The 27,221-nt window shown below is 47.7% G+C and overlaps 1 protein-coding gene across 1 annotated transcript; it reads right to left on the reverse strand.

The window, feature by feature from the left end:
* Positions 1-701: 701 nt before the first annotated feature.
* ACAN (aggrecan) lies at positions 702-27,221 on the reverse strand (the record flags this gene model as incomplete). Its single annotated transcript, XM_080351241.1, has 17 exons — positions 702-790; positions 2,255-2,437; positions 3,180-3,324; positions 3,679-3,761; positions 4,248-4,406; positions 7,112-7,225; positions 15,345-18,665; positions 19,005-19,199; positions 19,353-19,646; positions 19,763-19,890; positions 20,304-20,478; positions 20,986-21,498; positions 23,173-23,466; positions 24,043-24,170; positions 24,445-24,619; positions 26,292-26,663; positions 27,152-27,221. The coding sequence occupies 17 exons, from the start codon at positions 27,219-27,221 to the stop codon at positions 702-704; spliced, it is 6,438 nt and encodes a 2,145-aa protein (XP_080207367.1).

The following is a 27,221-nucleotide window of genomic DNA, read 5'->3' on the forward strand; positions in this document are numbered from 1 at the left end:
CTTTATTATTTATCATTCTTTCAAAATAGGATATGTTCAAAAATATAAATAGGTGCAGGGAACGCTGGTGCCCCGCACGGTCCCCTGGAAAGAGCACGTTGTCCCAGGACGGGTGCTGCGCTGCGGGAGGGGGCGGTGGGGAAGCAGACAGAGGCTGCAGCCCCAGCGTCCGGGTCCCGGGTCTCAGCATCCCCTCGTCTCCCTCCTCCCATAGCTCCTACCACCACAGCCCCCCGGCCCTCCCCGCCCGCCCCAAAACGCTGCAGCACTAGGAGGATTCTGGAAAAAAATAAAATAAAACCCCAAAAGGTGCTGTTCACCCTGGAGATTAAATAACAGAAATAATTACATTGTTCGTGAATAAAATCAGGAAAAAATAATCATCTTTATTATTTAACTTAACCCCCTGCCCTCTGCAAACCCACCCCCCTCCCTGTCCCCAAAGGCACGAAGATAATTGGAACCGGACGGTTAGTAAAAATGCTGACATCTAATTTGCTTTGCTTTGGTGCATGGAAAAAAACATTAATTTTTTTTTTTTATATATATACACAAAGGTGGGTTTGTCTTTAATATATTTTTTTTTTCCTTATATGACAAAAAAGCAACAAGAAGAAGAAGAAATCGACTCTGTTAATATAACTGTTCTGTTAAAAATCTCTCTTTCTCTCTCACTTTCCCCCTCGGTCTCTCGCCCCGCTCTAATGGGTGGGTCTGTGCACGGCTCTGCCGCTGAGTCTTGACCGGCTCCTGGGACTCCTCTTGTATAGCCTGCGCTGGTAGTTGGAGGCTGCAGAAGAAGGAATAGAAGAAAAGGCACCTTGTTAGCTGGAGCTGGGACAGAGACACTGCTTGTCCTGTGCTGGCCGCCCCAGCTTTTGGCTCCATGGAAAAACACGGGCAGCTGCAGGCAGCGCTGCCTGACGGGCAGCTGTGTGTGCCACGGCGCCAGCCTGTTTTCTCACACACAATCGGCCCTTCTTTTGCCCCTGCAACTGGGGTTCGCTTCCTCCAGGGGTGAAGGTGCCTCCTGGGAACCTGGGCAGGCGCATCCCCACTGCAGATGCTCATTCCATCCCTTTCCTGTGCCTGGCTCCACTATTGGGGTGGGCACAGGGACCGTGTCCCTGCCTCCCCTGCTGCCCTGACAGTCCCTCCCCAGTCCCCTGGGACAGGGATGGAAATATCCTTCATTAGTGGAACGTGCCCAGGGCACAGGAGGTGAAACAGCCCTGTCTGGCTGGCAGGGACAAAGTTTCTGCCTGATCTTTGCTGCTGGTCTCCCTTGGAGCTGGCACCACTCCGGTGTGAGAGTTGGAGAAGGGTTTTGATGGAAGATGCAAAAGCTGTTTGGGAACAGCCTAAGTGTCTTATTCTAATCACTGATGGCCTGTGCTGGGAGCACTGCAGCTTTCCAGGTCTGCAGCAGAGCCAAGGGAGTCAGCAGCTCTATCCGCACCACACAGACACTTTCTCCATCCCTCCTCCTTCCATCTCCTCCCTTGGGTGGAGGTTTGTCCCTTAAGCCTGTATCAATTTTCCCTGGCTGTGGGACTGTTGCTTTAGCTGGAATTGCCCAGCTGGACCAGAACCTGGCAAGGAGGCCACTGGACAGATGTGATTTGGCTGAGGCTGATTAAATTATTGGGCGAGCAGGGATGAGACAGGGGTGTAGGCAGGCCTGGGAGTGGGCTGGGACATCAGTGGGAGAGGGCTGGCCGCCATCAGCTGGAGGTTTGACAGGAGAAGGGTCAGGAGCCCAGCCCTGTCCCTTGGCTCAGCTCTGCCGTGGGGCTTCTGTCTGCTCCCAGGACAGGGGGATGCTGGGGCAGGCTCGGGTGGAACCACAGCTCCCCCCTCCTATTCTCTCTGCCGATGCAGGTTGTGCCAACACTCACCCTTTCAGAATGTATTTATTTTTCTTTCTTTAAGTAGCCTGCACCCTTGGTAAGCTCCTTGTTGCCCTTTCCTGGCTCTGGAGCTGCCCCTACACTCCCTAGGCGGAGGAGAATCCAAAGCAGGAATCGCCCAGGTTGTCCCTCCAGCCAGACTCTGTGGTCCACACCTACCCAGAAGATGCCAGATCCCATAGTCCCATCATGGGGGAGCTTTCAACAAGTCAAAGGGACCATGATGTCCACTTTTATCTGGCTTAGATCTAACCTGCACCCTAAGGTGATGCCTCCCTCATTCCCTGCTCCTTCTCCCAGCTGCAGGGATGCATCAGCCCTGTCCCGAAGGGGACGAGACGTACGATTTATGCAGGATATCCGTGGATCTTCCCACTGCCCATTGGGCTGGCACCGGATCGTGGGCACGTGGCGCTGGATGTAGCCTTGGTTGCACTGGTACCGCACCAGGGAGTTTATTTCGTAGCGGTCCTGTTTCCGACCGAAGGTCCTCGCATTCTCCACAACAGGAGGGTCCCCACAGGCCACTGCAGCAGATGAGCAGAGACATGGAGAGATGAGGAGTCCTGCCTGGCTGAGCAGGCAGCTCACACCCCGGCAGCTCCTGCCTGCCTGGTGCAGACCGGGCACTCACAGCCTCAACACTTCTCCCACACCTGGTCCTGTGGGGTCTTTAAGTGCTGGAGGGAGAGACTTATGGGCTTGAAAGGCCACATCTGGGGTAGAAAGAGACAGCTGTGTCCACAGCCATCCTTGCCTATCCCTGAGATGCTGATGCCCTCCCCTGTCATTCTCCCATTGGAATGACATCTCTGATCTAGAAGATGTCTGGGTGCCATTTGGGCAGGTTTCATCACCCAAGCTTGCTGGACTTTTTTTGATACATAAGCAGAAGGCTTGTTTCCTTTGGGGAAAAAAAAAATTGAGACAATATAAAAAAGGGATAGTTGATTTAAAAGTTCATAAAACCTTAAATCCCTTCAAGATTGCCTCTGCCCACAAAATTTAGTCGGGGGGGAGATATGGAAATTCTGCAATGGGCTTTAAAATTAAGCAGTGATTTGCTTAATTTTGCAGGCTCTGTTCCTGCCTCCCAGGGAGACAGCAAGAGCCGGGCATTGCCACAGCCACTTACATCTGTGGGAGGGCATGGAGCGGGTGTGTGGCAGTGGCAGCTCTGCCTGGGGACATGAAACCCTGGCCCTGGCTTCAGCCCCACAGCCACTGTCCGAGCCCCTCATCTTTGCTGGCAGGGCACAGGGTGCTGACCTGTTCCTTTCTTGCAGGTGAAAGGGAGGTGATAGTTGCAGGGGACATCGTTCCATTCGCCTTGCTCGTGCCAGATCATCACAACGCAGTCCTCACCCGCCGAGAAGAAGTTATCGGGTTGGTTGGGCCGCCAGTTCTCAAATTGCTGCCAAAAAAGAAAAGCCCTTTGCCTAAGGCCGAGCCCTTCCCTCTCCTACAACTTCCTTTGTCCCTGCTGCTGCTTCCTCCTCCATGCATCTCACCAGCAGACACCATGGGTTGCCACCACCGCTACTTCAGCGGTTGGTTATTTCTGTCACGGTAATGCCCAGGAGCTTAGCTGACCAGCTTCACCAGAGGCTTAGAAAAACCATGAGCCCTACAAAGCTTAGGGTTGCCTACACTCATCTCCCAAGCCAAGCGCTCAGTACATAGCTCATGGAACCCTTCCCACCCAACAGGAACCTCTTCCCTCCCACCAAAGGCTAATGGTTTCCTATGCCATGGGCTGCAGGCTCACCAGAGAGTGCCCGTCGGACCAGCGAAAGTCATTCTCCACAGCTCTGTCGCTGAGGCCGATCCACTGGTAGTCCTGTGCGTGGCCTGGAAGAGCCAGAGGCGGAGAGAACAGTGGGTCATGCTTCTCCTACACCTTGTTGGAAGCATTTCTTTGCCATCTCAGCTGACTCTGGACCTGCAGCCTCTGAGTCATTCGGCTCCTTCCCAGCCCATGATGTCCTTTTTCCCCCACATCATGCTTGTCCATCTCCCTCTCCACTCAGCATGCCATGGGCATGAGTTCACCCACATTGGCATGGGTCACCACGCTTGTTGCATCAAGTGAACATCTTGTGAACAAGCCACATCAGCTATGTGGTAGAAATGAAGATCTACCCTAGCTGAGAAAGGCTTCTGTCTCATGGGTGGACAGTTCTTTCTCTCCCACACAAGGGTGAGGCCTCATTAGGAAATATCTGAGCAACAGTGGGGGAAATTACGGTTTTTACGTCATTTTGGATAAATCTGCCCATAGACTCAGAGTCCATCAGATGGATGCCTGCCCGGTCTCAGGCTGCCCTCAGAACTCACTGTTCACGAAATCTTGCTCCTCCGGGGTGATGATACTGCTCAGGTGGGCTTGATACTGTCGACACCTGTTCTCTGCATCCATCCAAGTCTCCCTGTCTTCAAAGTGCCTATAGCAGTGGCCCTGGAACTTGGTCCAGCCTTCCTCACAGTTTTGCAGGTCTGAAACACACAAAGGAGTTATGAAAAGGAGTTGGTGCATGGGTCTGGAAGCCTTCCAACTCACCTCTTAGCGTCTCATGCTCTCGTGATATGGGACAATGCGTAGTCAGTTCCACTAAAAAGGAAACCCTGACACTGTTGCCTGTGGGAATTCCTAAGGAAAATCATCAGAAGCCATCCAGGACATGAACAGAGAGAGGATCCTGTGTTGAAGACCCTGTGTTTGCAGTGAAGTGACCAATGGTACCAGAAAACTTGAATGATACAAACTTGTTCCTAGGCAATTCAATACCCATGTCATGTTCCTGGACTCTGTTTTTGAGGAACTGACCAAGAAAGAACCCCTCTATCCTCACTTGTGCTGGAAACTCAAAAATCTGGATCCAGATGCTCAGAATCAACACGTATAGGTTGAAAATGAAAGAGGGGAGGAGAGCCCAGATTTGGGTGGATGCATTGCTTGGTGTGGTTATAGGGCTCTGGAGGATAAGCAAGCCTACTAAGATGGGAGAAAAGAGATGGAGGCAGGAACTTACCATGGTGGAGAGGCAAAATGGAATCTCAAGGAAAAAGCTTGGAAGCTTTGAGTGAAATACAAAAATTTCTCAACTTTTCAGAACATCTTTTACTATTTAAGAAATATTGAAGAGTTGAAGCCATTAATTAAAAAACAAACAAACAAACAAACAACCTGCAGGTGGGGAAGAGCATATATGATTGGAGAAACCACCAGAAAAGACCTTCAGAAGCTCCCATGCAATGCAACATGAACCATCTGCACCGTGATCGAAGAAAACAGAAAATGAAATATCTTCAATCTCAACCTTTCAAATGCCCATCTACCATCATTTCTCAGGCATTTGCTCTTCTTGGAGCATTGTGGTTTCATGAGTCCTCCTGCCTCTCTCCCTTTCCAGTAAGGTTTTCTGTACTCAGTTTCTTTCTTCTGTTGTTAAACTTGGTAGGTCAAAGCACTTGTCACCTTCAATCATAATAATTTATCCTAATCCACCTTTCTGGTGTTCTTCCATCTGGAGATTGCAGATGCTTCAGAGATGTTGGAAGGGGTGGTAGTTATTTGATGCATTCAAAACATTTTCTGCCTTCTTCAACAGATCAAATTGATTATCTTGAAGTAGCTGAAGCTCTAAGGATTCTTGGTCTTCACAGGCGGATGAGCAGAGAACACACTCTGTCTTTTGAGATTTAAGACTTTTTTCAGCACCTTGAGTGCCACCTGTTGTCATCACAGCCTGAGGATGGGACAGCACACGGCACAGAACTTCAGCAGGACATTTCCTAGGAGAAAGGCCACTCTTTCCTATACAGCTGTTACTTATGGGGAAATATGACAACAATCATCTTGGAAAAGAGTGATGAAAATCTTGTTCCCTGGTAGGGACACTGTTGTGGTGACAAGAAGGACTGGCAGTGTGCACAGACTGCAGAGCTCACCTGCAGTGTCCTCCTGTTCTTGGAGACCAACAGAAAGGATGATCTGCCTCATGGAAATAATGAAGATTTACGTTCCCCACTGAATTTGGGACACAGGCTTCCTCTTGCATCTTCCAGGCTATGACCCCCATGAGCCCATAAATCAGAGAAGAGAGGAAATCAAACCTGGCTTGGACCAAACAAGACTCTAAGCAGCCACAGGATAGAAAGTCTCTTGTTGGACTACAGGGACCTTCAACAACAGGTAGCAGGGATGGGTAAATCAGGGGCTGATTAGGTTGCATTAGGAAAGTGATGTTAAGACACCACAATTCCTGCCCAGACCGTCCAATGATCCTGACCCACCTTCTTGTAAGCTACTCCGTATGTTCATATTGGAAGCGGAAGGAGAGATGCAAATAAAGGAGAGGAGAAAATCCTATGTATTATCATTACTCATGCCAAGGTAAAGAAGACACTGGAACCTTATTCATCTTTTGTTTGAGCAAGGCAGGAGAGCTTCCCCTCAGCTAAGCTGATAAAAGTTTAGACTTGTATCAGCTTTAAAAAAACACCAAACCGTTCTTTTCTTTCCTTGTAGAAACAAAAAGAAGTATTAGTGCTGGTCAGAGTACCTAATTTTGATAGGAAAATAGGTCACTTCACATTTTCTCAGAGATATACATTCCCTGCTGATTTTGCCACAGGAAGCTATGTTGATGGGATGACAAAATGTCATGCTGTGTCAAATTGGTGGAGATTCCTGGAGTGAACAAGGCTTCTCTCAGATGCATCTTCACAGAGACAAACACAATCATTTTGCATGGCTCAGCTGAAGCATCCTTCCATGAAATTCTGGTCTAGCAGAGAAAGTTTGCCTGGGGTGAAGATATACTCAGATGTTTCCCTACTGTTACAGATGAACAGAAAGACCCTTGACCCAAAGAGACAGCGACTTCTGTGATGAACACCATTACAATCTGGATTGAACTTCATTAGAGAAAGTTAGCAAAAAGGAAAAAGCTGAAGAAGACACCAGAAGCTCCTGCTTAGGAATCTTAGAAGTGCTGTGATGAACAAAGTAATCAAAATACATAAGTAAAAGTCTCAAAGCTTTTCCCTAGTGTATTTTAAGCTGCTGTTAGAGGTTAGCTTACTGAGATGAGGGCTGGACAGATGGGTGCAATTGGGATCAGCTTTTTTGGGGGGATAGGGTGTGAAAGAGGTAGTGCAGCAGTTAGTAAGATTAGCTGAAGCCAGGTAGACCGTACCGATCTCACACAGGTCCCCTCCGTAGCTGGGAAGGCATAAGCATTTGAAAGAGTCGATGCCATCAGCGCAGGTAGCTCCATTCAGACAGGGGCTTGAGTGGCACTCATCAGTGTCTGCAAGAAATCAAGGGCTTCCATTAGGGGTCTGGGCAGACAACTCCAGCAACTGGGACAACTTGTTTCCTTGCTTGTTTAGGAGGGAACATCAGTTGTTTTTGGGGAACCTGGGAGTTGCTAAGATCTTATTTGAAAACATACTGCCACTGCTGCTGCTGTAAGAACGAAGACAAGAAACCCAACCGACACTATAAGGAAGATATTGGTTTTCTGTCACTTGATGGTTGGCCACCACTCTTAAGACATCAGGACAAGCTTGGCGAGATGTATCCAATACACAGCACTCAGTGTCTTGGACAGCTGTTCCTTGTTCATGTTCTCTGCCTGATGGATCAAACATGCAAACTTGTGTCTGTGTCTCCACCAGCTATGGGTCTAGAAGGAAGAATGTGGAATTATCATAAGTGATGGAAACACCCTGAAGTAGATCTCTGTCTCCTAACAAGCCTTCCTGGGGCCAGTGCTTACTACTGATTTCTTCCTAACCAGAATTTAGATGTTCTAGGGCAAGAAATTTCTTCTCAGTGAAGATGAAGGAAGAGCAGAGAAGAAAAAAAGTGGGTTCAAAGGTGGTTCAGAGACCCTCAACTTTTTCCCTTTGAGGATCTTAGGCCTAGCTATGGGTGTTTCTTCCTTGGTGAAGAATCATTCAAAGATTATGAACATGTTTGGTATGGAAACACCAGAGCAGAGTTGAGCAGCAGCTTCTCAAGGTCTGTGTTCTTCTGTTGTTGGGGTATATTTGCTGTGATATTGTCTCCCTGCAGATCCATGTCTCCAGTCATACGAGAGCAGATGCATGCTTTACTCGGTGTGGCTGTCTAGTTGCTCAGTGGCCAATGTCTGATATGTCAACTAAAAGTTGACATGTTCTGTAACATGCCTCAGTGATGGAAAAATTTCTTCCTGACCTTGGATGGTAAATCGGCTCATGCTTTGGAGCATGAAGGTTGTCATCTTTATTCTAGAATCTATCACTGCGAGCAATGCATCCTCAGACGGCTGATGAACCACTTTTGCAGTTAGTTCTTCACTGAGAGAAGGATCTTTTTTCCTCTAGATTGCCTTTCTAAATACTGATGAATGCTTTCTGGATTTCTTTGTTCACTACAACATGAAGAGAATTTGAGATCCTGTTTCCATAACAATAACAAATACTTTCCAGAGCAAAATGGGGGTCACAGGCCTAGTAGAAGGGAGGAGCTGAACTTGGCTGGCTATTGCTTATTAGTCATGTTTGGAGTTCTAGAAGATAGAGAACAGAAGGGTAAATGAGGTATCCTGAGGGATGATTACAACTCTAGAGGCCCCTTGGGCTTCCCAACAGCAGTGGCAGCAGAAGTTCATTTTGATTCTGGTGGGTTTCAGTTGAATCAGTAAGGAAAGTCTCTCCTTTGTCCATTGGGCTCCATGACGTGGAAAGCACGCTGCAGAAATGTGAACAAAGCACATCCGAGAGCTAAAACAGAATGTTTAGCAGGGAATAACGAGTCTTCAGGTGTCTTCGGCAGCATGGACTAGAACTTGGCACGTCTGAGATGTGTTCTGAGATGCAGGAGATGACCCACTGTGAGTTGCCATCCCCAGTCTTGGAGGAGGAGGGAGGAGGCACACAAATGCAAAGTCTTTGCCACAAATTTCCAGCTGGGAAATAACACTGGAACAGAATTTCCTTTTACAGATATTCTATATAATATGACTGCACATATTATATATGCTGTGAAAACAAATATCTGTGTATAATATATATGTTATATATCTCTCCATACATATACATATATATTTTATGTATCACATATAAATAAAGGGTACGTACTTGTAGGTAGTGTTGGAAAAACAGACAACAAACACAAGTGAGAAACAGACAACTTTTTCCGCAGAAGTGTGGTGCAAATTGCTGGAGAGAAGAGTTTTTAAACACATGATGATCATAAATACCAAGCTCCTCCTTCAGCCCATTGGGCCACTTGGGCAGTGACCCTATCTCTATCTGATTGTAGAATCATCTCATCAAGCTGAAATCAAGAAACTCAAACATTTTATCTGGAAGCATTGCTGATTCTGGTCCTCTCAGAAGTTTGCATCTTGGAGGTCTTTAAGAAAAAGAAGTTTTAAATGGTGAAATTGGCAGCAATGTTGTCCCTGGAAACCCTGGCAAACCAGTTTGTGGGTGTTTTTAGGATATTGCATCAAAGTCACAGGATTTATGACTTATTATGGATTATGATTTATGAGCAGGTGAGAACTCAAGTAAAAAAAAAATAAAGTCACATCACTCAATGCTTGCCTTTTTTCTTATAGCCTTTTATATACCGTAAATATATCCACTTGCACAGAGTTCAGAGCTAGATGAGGTCAGTAAATCATCGGACACCTCTTCAGCACATGAGGTGTGCAAGCTCTGCTCAGCACGGAGCGAGCCCCCGCTGCCACGGCTCGGGCTGCCAGGGCTCTTGACACCCAAGGATCTTACGCAGACGCCAGCTATTTATTTGCTTGGGTGAGCAGTCCTTCAGAAAGTCAGCTCTGCTTTGAGATGCAGCTCAAGTGCTGATCAACCAACAAGAAGACAAGCCTTCTGCTATTATTACCCAGTGCTAACAAAGGACGAGCGATGCGGCAGGGGATGCAGAGCGGAGGCAGCCCTCGTTTTCAAGAGCTTTGGCTTGAAAACAAAGACAGGGAAGAAAATGCCTTGCGGTGCCAAGAGTAGGAAGCCCATTTAGAACATATTATTAACTCACTTATTGAGGATAATGCAAAATTAGCAGCTCTTTAGAAGACGATTCATACTGCAGTTAATATCGCTCAGAAGTTGCCAAAGATTATTCAAAGCTATTGTCAGAACAGTTTCTATTTTTTGCTACTAACAGGACTCAAGGTCTAAATTCTAGATTTAAAAAAATAAAATTAAAAAAAACCCAAAAAACCAATGTAAACAGGGTCTTGCATCTGGAAGATGTAAACTGCTGGCTGGAGAAAGCAAGGGAAGTTACACAACTACAATGCAAACTTTACATTTGTTTCACCATTTTCTTCCTAAGTTTTCTCTGATATTGCCAAATACGTACTGTATTTAGGCACAACTATTTTCTTTTGGTGCAACTAAGCATAACATAGTTATTGTCCCAATGTACTAGGTAATGGAAATCAGAAAGAGAAATCCTTTAGAAATGAAAGAGAAATAGATTGGTCCTGTTTTTGCTTAGGAGGCAAATGACACATAAAAGTGAACACACAGTGTCAGTGGTGAGAAGGAAATGCTTTAAAAATCCTCATCCCAAGCTAAGAAGACAATACTAGAAGCAGTGCTAACACTTTTTAAAACGATACAATCAGTGCATTTCTCTCAATGGCAGCCTGTATGAAAGATAAGCAAGAATATCCATAAAAATCCATCACCTCTGTGCTTAACAAAGGAGAAGCAGCTTAACAACAGGGAAGATGCAATCACCCAAACCTTTAACCAACTATAGTTTTACTGAAGCTGTGAGAAACTGGTTTAGAAATATACCCTAGGATTAAAACTCCTGTTTTTGTTCTTTAGAGAGGAAAAATTAAGACCAAAAGGCAAGGCATTTTCAGGATGTCCAGCAGTCGCTGTTGTGCCCCTCACTCTTTCTTCATAGGCCTTTTTGTAAGTGCAATTATCCAAACAGGGACTCAGAGACCAGCTAGATAATGGTCTTCTAGAGACTGAGGAAAAACAAATCCAGGTACAACTTAAATTTGCTTTTCAGAGACTCCTGGGAAGCCTGAACTGCCGATCTGGTAGCTCAAACAGTGAAGAAAAACATAGGAGCAATTGTAGGGTGACTCCTACAAGAAAAGAACAGGAGGAGTTGGGAAAACAGTTCTCTCGCATTTTAAGTGAAGTGCTGGCATCAAAAATCACATAGCCAGCTAGTGGCTTATGATAAGCAACTCAGTCTTTATAATAATTAACTACAATAATTAAACCAAAGCCTCCATGAAGCAGAATGGGCAGATATTGCTACAGCCTTAAATAGTTATATTAATGTAGAGAACAGCAAGTTTCCAGGAGAACCTGCTGACCTGCTGGGACCTTCGTTTTATATAACATTCCCATGGAAGGAGCGTTCAAGCAATTCAGATGTCTCTGCCTCCAAAATATTATATCTATAAGTAAACTGATGTGTATAAAACACTAGTCCAGGACTGTAGGTTTCTTCTTCAGAGGAAGGTTTTAATTAAGCTAATAAAGTTCCAGTGCAAAATGGACATGGACAATGGATTCAGGGGACATCGAATCATCTGTTCAGTCACAAATGGGCTCTGCTTTTGCCTGTCATTCAACCAGGACTGGTACCTCCATTGCCTTCTTGAGAGCATACTCTCCGTTCCATGTAGTTGAAACATTATGAATCAAGTGAATGTTTTCTAGACTTTTTTACTTTTGCGTTGATCTTCTCTGGACCAACAAGACTCTATTGCTTGAACTTCCAGGGCATGAAGAAAGATGAAACCCCATCAAGACCCTTTCCTCATTTGGATTATGACCTTCATCTGTGCTGGTGCCATAGGCAGTGGAGTCCATAAACTTATTTCACCAGAGACAAGCAAAACTTCACATAAATAGCTGCTGTTTCAGCACATTTCTTTTCAGCTGACCTGAGCGAAGTTTTTAACTTGTTGACTGGACAGAGCACTCCAAACCACAGCCTTTCACTGAAGTGCCAGCATGCTTTTTTCAGCTAATAATTATTTGTCTTCAAATATTACCAGAAGCAAAAAGACCTGCTGAGTTGGCAAAACTCTGGATGAAGAAGCCAAACCTATGGACTATTCTTCAGGCTTGTGGGGTTCCTGTCCTTGTGGAGGCATCAAAGTGCTGACTACAGAAATGTGCATGCGTAGCCTTCCATTCTTCTTAAATACTAAAAAATACTGGCACTCCAAGTGTTAATCTTTGGTCTTCTTTTCTTTCTGGCTCTGGCTTTCAAGGAGAACTAGAGTCTATAGCAGAGCAGAAAAATACCATTCTTCTTAAATAATCCCACTAAAAAGACTGCTGGATCTAACTGGAACCCTTTGCTGACAAGAGGGTAACAGCAACGTGTCCCTGCTCCTCATTCTTAGCTCCTCTTGCAGTCTGAACCAGCTTCTCCTGTGCTTTAATGCTGGCCAAAATTAATTGCACTTAATGGCAATCCATTACATCCTACAAACTCTGAGCAGAGCACAATGCACAGATACTAAACCTGGTATTTTTTGCAAGAGCTAAACCTCAAGACTGTGAAGCTTCAGGTAAAAAGGCAGCCACAACATGGGAAGTATCATTTTGCATTCCAGCCCATGGCTTTTCCTTGTAGGCTTTCCATGTACACAATCCCTGGAGCACTGTAAAGAGTAATGACCCAAAAAAGGAAATCTGTGATTATTTTCCCCTTTTCCCCCTTCGTTTGTCATCACTTTTCTCTAACTCTCTAGAAGAAGTTCTCCTTCTTGCAGGGGCGTTGCATGTTCATGGTCAATACACTTTCTTGCCGCCTGGATAAGCTTCTTTCAGACCCTGATCAGGACTGCATTTAACCCTGTAGGAACACTGTAATGAAGAACCTTACCTAGAAAAGAGAAGTTTTATCCTGGAATACCTTCTCCAGTGGGTGCACCAGCCACGCACGGGTACTGAAGCTCTCTCTAAAGTGTCCACAATTAAGCTTCATGCAGCCATCATTTACTTCTCCCTGTCACCTGCTTAGAAGCCCCAGCTGCTACATCGTCATCTCTGTGACTCGCAAATACACAACACGTTCCAATTTCAGAAGAATTTTTCAAGTTTCTTTACACATGAGCTGTCGAACACATGGTTTTCTTTCAAAATACTTCACAAGAATGTTGGCTAACAAATGCTCCGAAGAATCTGGCAATCGCCTTGTGGGTAATTTATAAAAAGAGAAAACAGTGAAATAGAATCATACTTTGGGGCCAATTTTTTTCTTCCTCCTGGGCCTCACTGGCTAGTTTCCTTCCTTGCCCTCAACTCTGCCTTCCCTGGTTTGCTTTTGTCTCCAAGCCTGGACGTGGCAGCAGGCATGGCCCAAAAGCAGAGCCCATTCGGTGCGCAAGGAGGGATTTTGGATGTGTAACTCCTGCAACACCCTGCCGAGCCCTGGACCCCATGCCAGGCTGGACCAGTGCTGCAGGAGTAACCCCGCTGACTTGTCCTCACCCACTCCTGCAGCATCCGCTGTGCAGCAGCTCAGCCCAGACAGACGGGACCTGAAATGTGTTCTGAGCAGGACTGAACAAAGGTTTGTGATTACCTGTTTTCTCAGAGGGAGAGAAGTGACGCAGAGGGAAATGCAGTGACTCATTCAAAACACTTTCGGGATGGAAATGAAGTTAGAAATCAGGCTGAGCTTCACAAAGCCCAGCACTTACAGACCCTTACTGAGTCCAGAGCTACCTATGGTGAGTGGTGTAAATTAACCAAAAAGAAGCAGTTCCAGAGGTAATGTGTGAAGGGGGTGGAATTAATATTACTTTTGCTAGAAGGAACTCAGAAAATCTCTTTGCACATATGTTTTGTACCAGACTTAGGCAACATGTCCTACATGAACATGTGGCCCATTGAGAACCGAGCATATCTTGGGCCTTCATAAAACAGCACAATCACTGATGGTTTTCAAATGGGGCCTGTCCCCAGGAGCCTGCACCTGATTGCAGCAAAGGGAAACCAAACCGTTGCCAGGGGTGCCACAGGACATCCTGCGTTACCAGGACTGCGCTCCTCCCTTGGCCAAGAAGCAGCCACCAGCAAGCACAGCAGCATCCCATCTCATTTTTGTCTCATTGCAGTATCTAAATGCCTCCACGGCACGTGAACACTGCTCAGGGGACACTCATCAGAAAGCTAGCAGAGTACTTTCACCATAAAAGGTTACTCAGATTTAAATATTGTGTCTGTCTATACTTGGCACCAAAGAATCCCGCCAAAGACAGAGTGTTTAAATACCAAGAAGGGGCAGGGTGGAAGGCAGAGCATTGATCAGCAAAGCTGACAAAAGATAGCAATGCTCTGAGCATCATCTCACCCATTTAGCCTGTTCTATCTACAGAATGCAGCGTATGACACAGACCAGAGGGCAGCCCTACTCTGTGCCAAAGGCACTGGAACAGTTTGCCCGATGCAAACGTTGCACTGAACACAGATGATGTTGAGAGTAGAGATTTTTTGTCCCCAGCTGCCTTGCTTTGCCTCTTACCCCTCAGCACTGCAAAGCTGCTGATGGCTGGGCTCCCACAGCAAGCGCTATGAAACACTCAGGGATACAGGCAGCGAGTCAACACATCACGGAAAGAGAAATAAAACAGGGCAGAGGCTTGCAGCCTGTCTCATCCAATTTCTCAGCTGCATCCACTAGCCACAGTGGAAGTCTCTGGTGGGTGGAGCCGTCTTTGCTCTTGTTTCCACATGAGAAGAAAAAATGGTTGTTTTCTCTAGATTCTACATCTCATGGCAATTTCAGAGGGGGTGTGAATGCCTCAGTGCCTTGCCCAGCCATATCACACCCAGAGACTGGTCACAGTAGCTCTCAATTCAAAGAATGCTCTTTTTCAAGCCTCTGCTCTGACAGCACATCGGGGAGAGCTCACCTGTGTCCCAGCCATGACCTGGGTACCCTGAGAGGCACAAGCAGATGATGCCTCCACCAAGTTCCTGGTAGGTGCCACCAGGAACGTCAATTCAGAGGAGTGAATGGCATCTGCTGCTGTGGTGCAGTGAGGGAAGGCCAGCTGTGCATCTTCTGGTGCTTCCCTTGAACTGGTCCTCTGCTGCTCACCCCAGGGGCATGTAATCGCCATGGGCAAGCAGGAGGGAGGTTCTGGAGGCTTCTGAGGATGCAGTTATGGTGACTGGATAATTGCATCACCTGCCCAAACAGAGACTGTCATTTGTTAAGACAGAAGCTATTGAACACGACCTGTGAAAAAACCCACATGGATGGCTTCCCACCACAACAATGTTCTGCTCAAGTCTGCTTCTGTGCTAATGTTCTCTTCTGTAGAAGAAGCAAAAAACGTGACAGCTATGCCCCCTCCCTTCCCTTTTATAGCACATTCCCTTCCATATGAGAAGAAGACACGGTACCTTCTGTGGTGGGTCCTAATGCATCTATTGCTTCTTGTGACGCCTGAGGCAGGACAGCTGTAGCAGTGGCCAGCAGATGAGGATTGTCTAGAACAGCATCTGTCTCTGTTTGTTGTTCTGACACCGCGGGAGGGGATGGCTTTATTTCAAGCTGAGCCTCTTCAGGGTTCCTGTGTCCTTGTGTTGGTTCAACATCTGGAGTACTGGTACTAATTACAAAGTCTGGGACAGAGGTTTCCCCTGAAACACCTGTGATTGAGTGTGTCACAGCTCCAGATGTTGTATCAGGAATTTCCTTCTCCTCAGGAGCACCAGAGGGCTCACCATGAGCCAAAGATGTGGCAGCTGTTTCGACGTTAGCAGCAGGCAATGAGGATGCTTCTCCACTGGTTTTGTGGACTGTGGATGTTTCTCTGTTAGTCTCGGAAAATGCAGGTGTTTCACCCCTTGCTTCTTGACTTGTGGATGTTTCTATTCTAATTTCAGGAAATGCAGAGGTTTCTCCACTTACTTCTTGAACTGTGGATGTTTCTATGTTAGTTTCAGGATAGACAGATGTTTCACCCCTGGCTTCTTGGCTTGTTTGTGTTTCTATGTTAATCTCAGGGAATGCAGACGCTTCCCCACTGATTTCATGAACTGTGGAAGTTTCTATGTTCATTTCAGGAAATGCAGATGTTTCACCCCGGGCTTCTTGACTTGTGGATGTTTCTATTCTGATTTCAGGAAATGCAGATGTTTCACCACTGATTTCGTGGACCATCGAAGTTTCTATGCTGATTTGGGGAAATGCAGATGTTTCCCCACTGGTTTCATGAACTGTGGATGTTTCTATGCTAATTTCGGGATAGGCAGATGTTTCACCCCTGGCTTCTTGACTTGTGGATGTTTCTATTCTAATTTCAGGAAATGCAGAACTTTCTCCACTAATTTCACGGACCGTGGAAGTTTCTATACTAATTTCAGGAAATGCAGAACTTTCTCCACTAATTTCACGGACCGTGGAAGTTTCTATACTAATTTCAGGAAATGCAGAACTTTCCCCACTAATTTCATGGACTGTGGAAGTTTCTATTATAATTTCAGGAAATGCAGAACTTTCCCCACTGGTTTCATGGACTGTGGATGTTTCTATGCTGATTTCAGGATAGCCAGATGTTTCAGCCCTGGCCTCTTGACTTGTGAATGTTTCTATTCTAATTTCAGGAAATGCAGATGTTTCCCCACTGATTTCTTGAACTGTTGATGTTTCTATTCTAATTTCAGGAAATGCAGATGTTTCCCCACTGATTTCTTGTGTTGTGGATGTTTCTGTGCTACTTTCAGGAAACCCAGAGGTTTCCCCACTGATTTCTTGTATTGTGGATGTTTCTATGATAATTTCAGGATACCCAGATGTTTCACCCCTGGCTTCTTGACTTGTGGATGTTTCTATGATAATCTCAGGGAATGCAGATGTTTCCCCGCTGATTTCTTGAATTGTTGATGTTTCTGTGCTAAATTCAGGAAATGCAGATGTCTCCCCACTGATTTCATGAATTGTGGAAGTTTCCACACTAGTTTCAGGAAACGCAGAGGTTTCCCCACTGATTTCTTGAATTGTGGATGTTTCTATACTAGTTTCAGGAAATGCTGATGTTTCACCACTGATTTCATAAGCTGTTGATGTTTCTATACCACTTTCTGGCCATGCAGATGTTTCCCCACTTAATTCACCTGATGCAGAGGCCCCACCACTTGGCCCAAAACCGTAGGGAAATGTAACAGCTGTTTCCCCACCCAGTTCCTGTGATACTGTTGGTATTGTCACAACTTCTACTAAATCAGAAGTGACTAAAGTGACTTCTGGAAGCCCTGAGGCCTCCCCACTAGCATCTGTCACTGCTGAAGATTGTCCACTCAGATCTGTGGTTCCAGAAGTGTCTCCACTGATATACGGGATCCCCGATGGCTCTCCACTGAAGTCTCCTGTCCCTGAAGGAAACCCGCTGGTCAAAATAGCTCCAGACCCTTCTCCGGATAGTCCTCTGTCTCCAGAAGGAAATCCACTGATTTCTATCATCCCGGATGGTCCTTCTCCCACCTCTTGAGCAACTGACGTCTGTGTTACAACTTCCACCAAAGTGGTATCCACAAGAGAGACTGTGGAAAAGCCAGAGGTAAGTCCACTTTCCTCTCCAGACAGTAGGCCACTGGTGACATCGACACCAGAGACTTCTCCACTGCTGTCAATCACTCCACTCGGATGTCCACTCATCTCGAGCACTCCAGAAGCACTCCCACCAAAGTCTACATGCCCAGAAGGCTCACCACTGATGTCTGAACTTCCAGATACCATCCCTGATGTGTCTCCACCTCCTGAAGGTAATCCACTGATTTCCAAAATCTCTTTTGCTTCTGCTCTTGTAATTGAGGGGATTGTTGTCACTTCCTCCAAACTGGTGTCTACAAAGGTAACACCCAAAGCCTCGCCGCTTCCATCGATACCAGAAGTAAGGCCGCTTAGGTCCACCAGGCCACTGACCTCATGCGTTCCAGATGGTTCTCCACTGACATCCAGTCCTGAGGGCAACCCGCTGAGCTCAGGCACCCCAGAAGGTTCCCCGCTGAGCTCAGGCTCTCCGGAGGGCTCCCCACTGAGCTCAGCTCCTGAGGGTAACCCATGGGTTCCTCCACTGGTGTCCCACTCAGCAGATGGGAACCCTGACAGATCTCCTTCACCACTGACTCCGATGGATCCTTTTCCTTCCTCTTGTCGTTCTGGTACTGTTGTGACAACTTCCTCCAACGTGGTATCCACAAGAGAGATGGTAGGAAAACCAGAGGCAAGTCCACTTTCCTCTCCAGAAGACACACCACTGACCAGCTCAGTGCCAGAGATTTCTCCGCTAAATCCAGAAGGCAGCCCACTGCTTTCCACTCCAGGTGGCAGGCCACTAATCTCTGGTGTCCTCGAAGTAGACACTGATACATCTTCCTCTCCAGAAGTTAAGCCACTGATGTCAAGAATGCCAGAAGGCGCACCACTCAGGTCCCCTGAGGGTAGCCCGCTTTCTCCAGGTAGAAAGCCACTAGTATGCAGGTCTACAGATGGTAATCCACTTTCTCCGATCCCTGAGTGTTCTCCACTAAGTTCAAAAAGTCCAGAAGTCGGTTCTCCACTTGCATCCGGGACTTCAGGTACCCACCCGGATGCCGAAGTTTCACCACTGACTTGACGTTCTCCAGATTCAGTCATCTCCCCTGATACTTCGCTGATGGAAGCATTGGTGCTTGTTTCCTCTGGTATTATGGTGGCTGGAGGAAAAACAGATGGACTCACTGCAAAAGAAAGAGAGAATAAAGAGAGAGAGATAGGAAAATTGTTTATGAAATTGTTTTAAAGAAGCCATTAACAATTTCTCAATTCATTTTTTCCTTCAAACTGGTACCTTTGTCTTCGGGGTGGTTGGTCATTTAGTTCAGACCTACATAAAAGTTCAATAATATACACATGTAGGTCCTCCTGTGTGCACAGCCTCAGACTTTGCTAATATGGTGATAATCATATAGATTCAGAGGGAGTTCCTTTCAGAAAGGACACATCATTTATTTTGGGAGTGTCCCAACTCTACAACACCAGCCAAGTGCAGCCCTGGAGATGAGGAAGCTCTGACCCACCTGGGAGCAGCGACACATCGGTTGGTAAGACCTCTGTCCCCCAGGCTGTTTGATTCTCAGGTTGAGTGGCAAACTCGGTCTCCACAGTTACCTCCTCTCCAGAGGGTACCCCCTCCACTCCAGGGATTACTTGGGTTGCCAGCGCATCTTCTTCAAAGAACAAGGTGACTCCATCCTCCTCCACAGGCGGCAGAGCTGGAACAAAAAGCTTTTTGAGGGAGTTTCCAAAAATTCACAGTCCAAGATTCCAGTGAAGTTGTTCAGCCAAACCAGCATCCCAGTGTGCCCAACCTCCCTCGAGAAATCCCTTTCCCCGAGGAGACAGGTCTACAAGGGGTGGGAAGGTACCTCTGAAGCAGAAGGCATGATGCCGGGAAAGTGGGTCGGGAAATCCCGTCTGGTTGTAGTGCTGGTAGATGGTTCTCACACCAGGTGCATCCCCTCCACAGGCGGGACGGGGGCTCACAATGGGGTAGCGGAGGCTGCCGTCAGCTAACCAGCCAGCGTAGCATCTGTCCAGGCCCTGCTTCCAGGCAGCATGGAGTTGGCCAACAGAGGCCAGTGTGGCATTTTGGCTCTCGCAGTACTGCTGAGCTTCTGGGAAGGTGAACTGCTCTGGCTGGGTTGCAAAGAACACCTCACCTGAGGGATAGGAGAGAAAACAGGTGTGTCTGCATCCTACCTATGTACATGAAGACAAGGAGGTCTGAAGCACATTTTGGTCCACAGCTGTGCCCAGAGGAGATGGGAGAACGTACCCTTGAGCCTGTCGACGTAGCAGTACACATCATAGGTCTCTGAGGCTGGGCGCATGCCATATGACCGCACACCTGGAGAGTTCTCTTTGTCCCCTACACAGTTACTTCGGGGATTCACGATGGGATACCTACCGAAAGAAGGAGAGGGGAGGTAACCCGAGATCAGCCTTGGACTGAAGAACCACAGTGCATTTGGGAGCAGGACACTAACAGTTCACTGTTAGAGGCACTCAGGGTCCCCAGCGTGACTTGGAAACAAGTCCACTTCCAGTTTGGGGCAATGAATACAAACTTCACTTTTCCTACACATCAGGGGAGCTCACTGCTGCAGGAGGTATACACAGGTTAGGAAATGGGTAGAACAGGTGGAGAAAAATGGGTCTATTGGCCAATATAGATATCATGAGCTGGGAACAGCCTTAAGTCAGGAAAAATTTAGATGCTGATGAGTAAAACAGCAGGGCAGATGAGAGTAAAGCCTCAATTTCATGGCTGGGTAGTCATTTTGAGATTTGTCTTCCCCTAGTCAATATAGTTTTACCTGACTGTCTGGTCCCGCAGCCAGCCGGCATCGCACTGGTCAAAGCCAGCCTCGTAGGCAGCCTGGAGCTGTTCGGGAGTGGCGATAACTGCGTTGTTCTCCAGGCAGGCCTGCTGGGCTTGGACGAAGGAGAAAGCGTATCTGCTGGTGGCGGAGCGGTAGTGAAACACCACACCTGGGGGAAGAGAAGCGATGGTGACACAGCAGATATGGGACACCCCCTTCACCAAGATGTGTGACCAGAAAGGGTCTCCCCAACAACAGTGTAAGGACCAGTGCCTGTCAAAGTCATTTTGATGGAGATGCCTCATTCATCGAGCTCCGCTGCCATAAAGGGTGATGTTTAGCGATCTCTAGCCCTCTTCTGGGATCTTCCTACCTTGACTTCCCTCCTTCCCTGGAGCCAGATGCATATGGGAGTGCAGAGTGTGCCCACTGCAGCCCCAAGCATCACCCAGCAGAACCCTTTTCAGCACATGATGGGGTGAACCACAGCCTCCTCCTCAACCCTCGTGTCCTACCATAATGGAGGTATTCAGCCTATCCCTTACCCCAAACAGGCCTGCACACCTCCAAGGACCCAGATGCCCTCTGAGATGGCAGAAGCTCAGGCAGTTTTCAGCTGAATGGTTACCTCTATGAAAAATGGATCTTCAGACTTCTCGGAGTCCTGGTGACTTACCCGTGGGGGAGATGGGCTTCTCAGGTAGGAGGCCAACACCAGGGGCTGCTGTCACTCGCACAAGCTGATCTTCCACTGTGAACACCGAGGCAGACTCTAGTCCTGGTGTGGCAGTCACCCCCATGACCTCCTCCACCGAACTCATCTCTGCTGTTTGGGTGGTGATGAGAGTGCCTAAGGTTACGGTGGTGACCTCTTCAGGTACAGCCCACACCGCTGTGATATCCCCCCTGGTCACGTTCTCCTCCTCTGGGGCAGCTGTCTCTGCTGTGACACCAGTGGCAAAGACATCTGGAAGGACAGTGAAGCCCTCGTACAGCTCAGTGGCAGTGGGGGTGATCTCGATGGGTTCCAGGGTGGCAATGCTGCCACGGGCCTCCTCCTCCGTGGCGTTGCGTGGCAGAGGTAACTCCACCTCGGTCTGGGTGACCGTCTGGATAGTGAAAGCGCTGCCCAGCTCACTTCCCCTCTCATCGATGAACTGCCCTGGGACCAGAGTCTCAACGTCATCCCCTACATCAGGAGACAAAGCAGCAGTCAGCAGGGACATCGTCAGTCTAGCAAGGTGTTATGTGCTGCCTCTGAGAAGAAGTTGGGTGTTTGCCGACTCTGAGAGGAGCAGGAAAATCATGACGCTTTTGTAAAAAAAGGTTTTCCTTCCTCCACTATGGCTCTGCACAACGTCCCCGCAAGGAGGCCACCTTCATGTCAATGAGCCACCGCATGTTCCATAGCTGGTAAATCAGAAAGGATTGCCCCAGCTCTCCTTCCCGGGAACACCTTGCCCATATCCAAGTCTGCACTGACCTCTAGTGCCTGCCGCAGGAATTTAAGGCGGTCGGAGGGAAGTAGGGCAGCTTGGATAACCTCCACAGCAGGTCTGAGCCGTGGGAGAAGGACAACTGGATCCTCACACTCAATGCATCAAGTGTCACTAGGATCGTGATCTCCTTCTGCTCTGCCCAGGTGAGAGCTTAAAAGCTCATCGCATACAAGCATGCCAACCCCATCACCAGGACAGCCTAGGCCACTTGCTGTACCAAATACATTCAAACAAGTCCTGCCTTTTCTTGCACTTTTCTGTGCAAGTCACATCCCTCAGGTGTTGGAGACCATGCTTAACATGCCACTGAGCAGGTCAGCCTACAGCAAGGATGGTGGTTTAAAGGGCAGCATAAAACATAACTTGGCAGGTGAGGGAGGAACGGGACATCTTGGATATGCAGTGAGGCAAGTCTCAGCTGGGGAGGGAGAAATAATGCAACAAGGTCAGGCTTTTCCCCTGATACTGCTTACCCTGCTCTATTTATTTCCAATTCCATTTTCCTTCTAGTTCATTTTAGCCCCTATCTCTCTGACCTCAAGGCATTCAGAGAATCAGACAGAGATCCTGAGACAAGGACTGCTGTGCTCAGTAACTTCAGATGCACACCCTGAGATAACCAGAAGGCTGCAGCTTGTTGCACCAGTCTTCAGCTTGGCCACATCAGTCGATTACTCCCAGGGGTCTATGAGGTTTTACAGGGCCTCCTGACACACTGATTGTGCATGCATCTGGACACAAAAGGTCTGTATCAAACAGGTTTCAAAACTTTTTTTAAGATGGCAATCCTATCTGAATGTTAGCCTATGGTTGCCCTGAATAGATTGTATACCACTGTGTTTTGTCCCCTTCTTGCTGCAAGAAGAGTGCAATTACAAGAAAGAGGGAGTAGCTGGGAAGCTCTCAACTTCCCAGGTGCAATTTTGCCCCATTTCTGATCATCAGAGACTGCTGCAGTCCCTGATTTAACTCAACATGGAAACTCAGGCAGGTGTCTGTACCACATCACAACACTATATACATCTTCATGGTCAGACCTGTTCTCTGTTTCCTTCTCTGTCATCTCCAGCATTCAAAGTCTTGTACATGAAGCACCTGGGCTCTGTTCCCTGTCTCCAGGAGAACTACCAAAGCTGGAAGGTGTGGGAGGACCGGAGGGAAGAGGGCTCTGTCATGCCACCTCCTCAGAGCCCCCCTGTGCACTTTCTGGATCTGTTTCCTGCCTGAACATGATCAGGGGACTAAATCCTCTGAGAACCCACTTTCCTTCCAAGCCTTATTTTGGGGTTAGCTCTGGCCAGGGAGATCCTGCTTGATGACATGTAGAGACACACTGCTGAGTCCCACGGCCCCCATGCACTCACCGCTATAGCAGATGGCATCGTAGCGAGAGTCGGGGTGCGGGTACCCCGTCTGGTTGGCGTGCAGGTACACCGTCCGCACGCCCACCAGGTTTCCTCCACAGTTGGGCCGTGCTCTGGAAATGGGGTAGCGAACGCTGCGATCAGCCAGCCAGCCTGCGCTGCACATGTCCATGCCATCCTTCCAGGCCAAGTACAGCTCTCCTGTGGTGGCCAAACGGGCTCCCAAACTTTGGCATTTGTCAAAAGCTTCTTGGAAGGTGAACTTCTCGGGGGCGGTGGCATAGAAGACTTTACCTGCAATCACACCATCCAATAGCACAGGAATTATGTGCAGAATTTAATCTCAATTCCTTTTCTTTCCCCTTCCCATTCCTGAGAATCTGGGTAAGACTAAAAGTCCTGTGCATTACAGCTGAGCTACAATGCCATGCAGATGACTGTCTATAAAGACCAGAAGCAAGGGAGTCTTGCAGACTGAATACAGACCAGAGCAAAATATCCCCAGCTAGCTGGAGCCACAGGGCAAGAGGAAGGCAAAGGACAATTTCAGTTCTGATGTGCTGAACGTTTCAATGAATCCCTGTCATAAACATGGCAGACGGACACCTCTGAATGTCACACCCTCACATGGATGACCAGGGACACACAGGACTGTGTCAGAGGTTAGACAAACTCGGTACTGCATTAGTCATTGACATTAAAATTGTCCAAGGACTACTGAAGAGACTGCAGAGAATATCTGGCTTTTTCTGGGGTATGTGCTATTCCATCTTTAATCTGTCCTGCCTCTGTATTTACTGTTGTCCAGCCTAGGCATGATCAGAGCTTTGGCTGCTTCTGCATCTAGTGACAGTAAAAGCCCCAAATCACCTTGCATTTGCTCTGCATAGCAGTAAACGTCGTAGGTTTCATCTGGCTCACGGACACCGTAGGTCCTCACTCCTGGAAATTCATCCTTGTCGCCGTAGCACTGCACCCGGGGCCAGTGGATGGGGTACCTGGCAGAGAGAACGGGTTAAGGAGGGGGAGCAGGACCTGGGCAGCCACCGTGTGATGCTTTATGGCTTTTCCTGGGTTATGGGGAACGGGAAGGATGACTTGCTGTCCTGCCCTCTTTGTGATGGTCCTGAGCACAGCAGGTCCCTGGGAACACCAGCCAAATACATCAGGTCAAGGTGCCTCCCCACCGAAGGGTTCACAGCTCAGTGTGGTTGAGCCATGCTTGTGCATCTTGTAGTAGTATCTGCTCCTTTCCCCGCTGCCATTCCTTACCTGACAGTCTGGTCAGCCAGCCAGCCAGCATCACACTGCTCGTACCCATCCTCATACGCAGCTTGCAGCTGCTCGGGAGTAGCAATGATGGCGCTGTTCTGGATACAGGCCTGCTTTGCTTTCTCGAAGTTCAAGGTGTACCTGGTGGAAATTGCTCTGTAGTGGAATACGATGCCTGGAAAACACAATGGCCATCACTCACACATCTTCTAGAGAAGAACCAGCCCCTTTCCTTCCAGAGAAGTTAGGTATTCAAAGAACAGATACTACACAGCAACTAGAAGCAATGAACTATTTATGCTGATTGTCTGTATTTGAGCATCTCAAACCAAGGGTGCCTTGGTGGGCTTCTCTCACAGGACCTTGTGGAGCACATTGGTGACCTAGGACAGTGACTGCTCTCCCATGGTGCTGTAACAAATATATGGTGCATAAAAGCCAGTACCTGAACAGTAGTGGGAACAGTGGAAGTATATCCATCACACAGAATAGAGCTATATCACTGTCAGAAGGAGCCAATACTTACCTGGTATGGACCTATGGGGAGAGGCTGAGGGAGCGGGGGTTGTTTAGTCTGGAGAAGAGGAGGCTTAGAGGTGACCTCATCACTCTCTATAACTACCTGAAGGGAAGTTCTAGCCAGGTGGGGATTGGTCTCTTCTCCCAGGCAGTCAGCAATAGGACAAGGGGCCATGGGCTTAAACTCTGCCAGGGGAAATTTAGGCTGGATATTAGAAAGAAATTCTTTGCAGAGAGAGTGGTCAGGCATTGGAATGGCTGCCCAGGGAGGTGCTGGACTCGCCGTCACTGGAGGTTTTTAAACTGAGATTGGACATGGCACTTAGTGCCATGATCTAGTAAACGGACTAGAGTTGGACCAAGGGTTGGACTCAATGATCTCTGAGGTCTTTTCCAACCCAGTCGATTCTGTGATTCTGTGATCTGTACAGCATTTTAAATGCACAGATCAGCAATCAGGCAGTGGTGCAGAGCAGGGACAGTGATGCTGTGCAGGTTTGGAAGCTGTAACCCCTCAAGGTCCTGCTCAGTTCCAAGGGTGCAGAGTGTCAACCACTGTACAAACACCCAGGGAACAAGAGGCAAGTCCACTTGAAATCTCTAGGTCTGCCACAAGCATATCTAAGTTGTACTTTTCGATGAACTGGGATCTTTACAGGCTGTCTGTACACTCTGCTCTGGTATGAGCGGAACGTTAAGTGGAAAATTCACCAGGAGGTAATGAATGGGCTCGCAGCTGCGACTGATACACATTCCAGTGTATGTGACCAGTAGAGACCTGCTGGTTAACTCTTGTAGTGGAAGCTGTGTCCCTGTCCTACACCAAAAGCAAAGGATAAATATAAGTGATGTAGGAAATGTAACTTTTGTTATTTCATCTACCTATTACTAGGATGAGCTTTGCAAGACTATGGGGAAATTTTTTCAAGAACAGATCAATTCTCCAGCTGAGGGCATCCCATCTCCTAAAATGTTTGGAAGAAATAGAAGTTATGACAGCCTTGTTCCAGCTTCACCTCTGTGAGCAATAGCCCAGCGTATCCAGTATCACCTGCTGCCAAGGATGTCATCCTGCTGACTTTGTAACTAACCTTCTGCCAGAAGAGTCATTTTATTGCCATATATTCTCCCATGAGTCATTTTACTGGTTTGTTTAGTCTGCTCCTAGCCTGCTAAAATAAATGGCTGGCCCATGGCTTCTGCTCACCTACTCATTGCCTTATTTGTGACCCAACTAAAAGGGTTTATGCCTATAGGGAGAACAGTACCTCCTCTGCCTAGGCCAGGCAGAAAGACCTTGAAAGGAGAAATTGAGGACAGGATCTCACCTTTCACTAGGACCTCTATTGTGTCTTGTCTGTCCTCGATCCCGTACATCACTTCACAGCGATAAATCCCAGTGTGGTTGGATCTCAACGCCTTGATTTCTAAAGTGGCATCGGTGGGGATGGCGGGATAATTTGGCAAAGAGATCACCTCCCTGTACTCGCTGTTGAGCCGGATTTTCCCACCAGTGGCCACTAGCAAGACAACTTCGGTCCCGTTTGAGAGTTTGCTCCATTTGATCCGTGGGGTCAGCAGGGCACTGGTGTCCTCTTCCTCTGGGATGTTGAAGTAACAGGGGATGTTCAGGGAGCTTCCCAGGACAACACGTAGGGGAGACTGCTCGGGTATCTTCACTTCCAGGCCATCACTACTGTCTGCCAGTTCCAAAACAAAGCAATGGTTACATCAATAATGCATTTAATCCAAAATTTCCAGTGCTTCCATATGTTCCAATGCCTATATTTGCTCAGACACACTATTTTTGGTCTAGTCTGTTGAAAAGAATTTACAGAAAGGGAAGTTACAACCATGACCCTTGTGTCACTGTTGTTTTTGGGATCTGGACCAGTGCTGGATATGAGAATGAAGGGAATGACAGGCTCTACTGCAGTGTAGCTGCTATGAGATCACACCTGACAGGGTCTAAAAAGGGGAATGCTGAAATTCCCTTAGTTTCCCCATAAATCTGCCTTTGTCTGGACCTGTCTCCCTGGTTCCCCAAGCACAAGGTCAGCGAGAGGCACAGCATCCATCCAAAGAGAGAAGCCTTGTGTGTACACAGAGCAGATCTTGGGGACACTTATCTGGGACCAGAGTGCAGCACACGGCTCAGTCCCAATGTCCCACACCCCAGGTCACGTACCTGAGAGCTCCACGGCGACGGCTGCTGTGATGACTCGCAAACACACAAACACTAATAGTAAAGTGGTCAT

This window comes from Nesoenas mayeri (genome assembly GCF_963082525.1).
Source record: "Nesoenas mayeri genome assembly, chromosome: 11".
Classification (NCBI taxonomy): Eukaryota; Metazoa; Chordata; class Aves; order Columbiformes; family Columbidae; genus Nesoenas; species Nesoenas mayeri.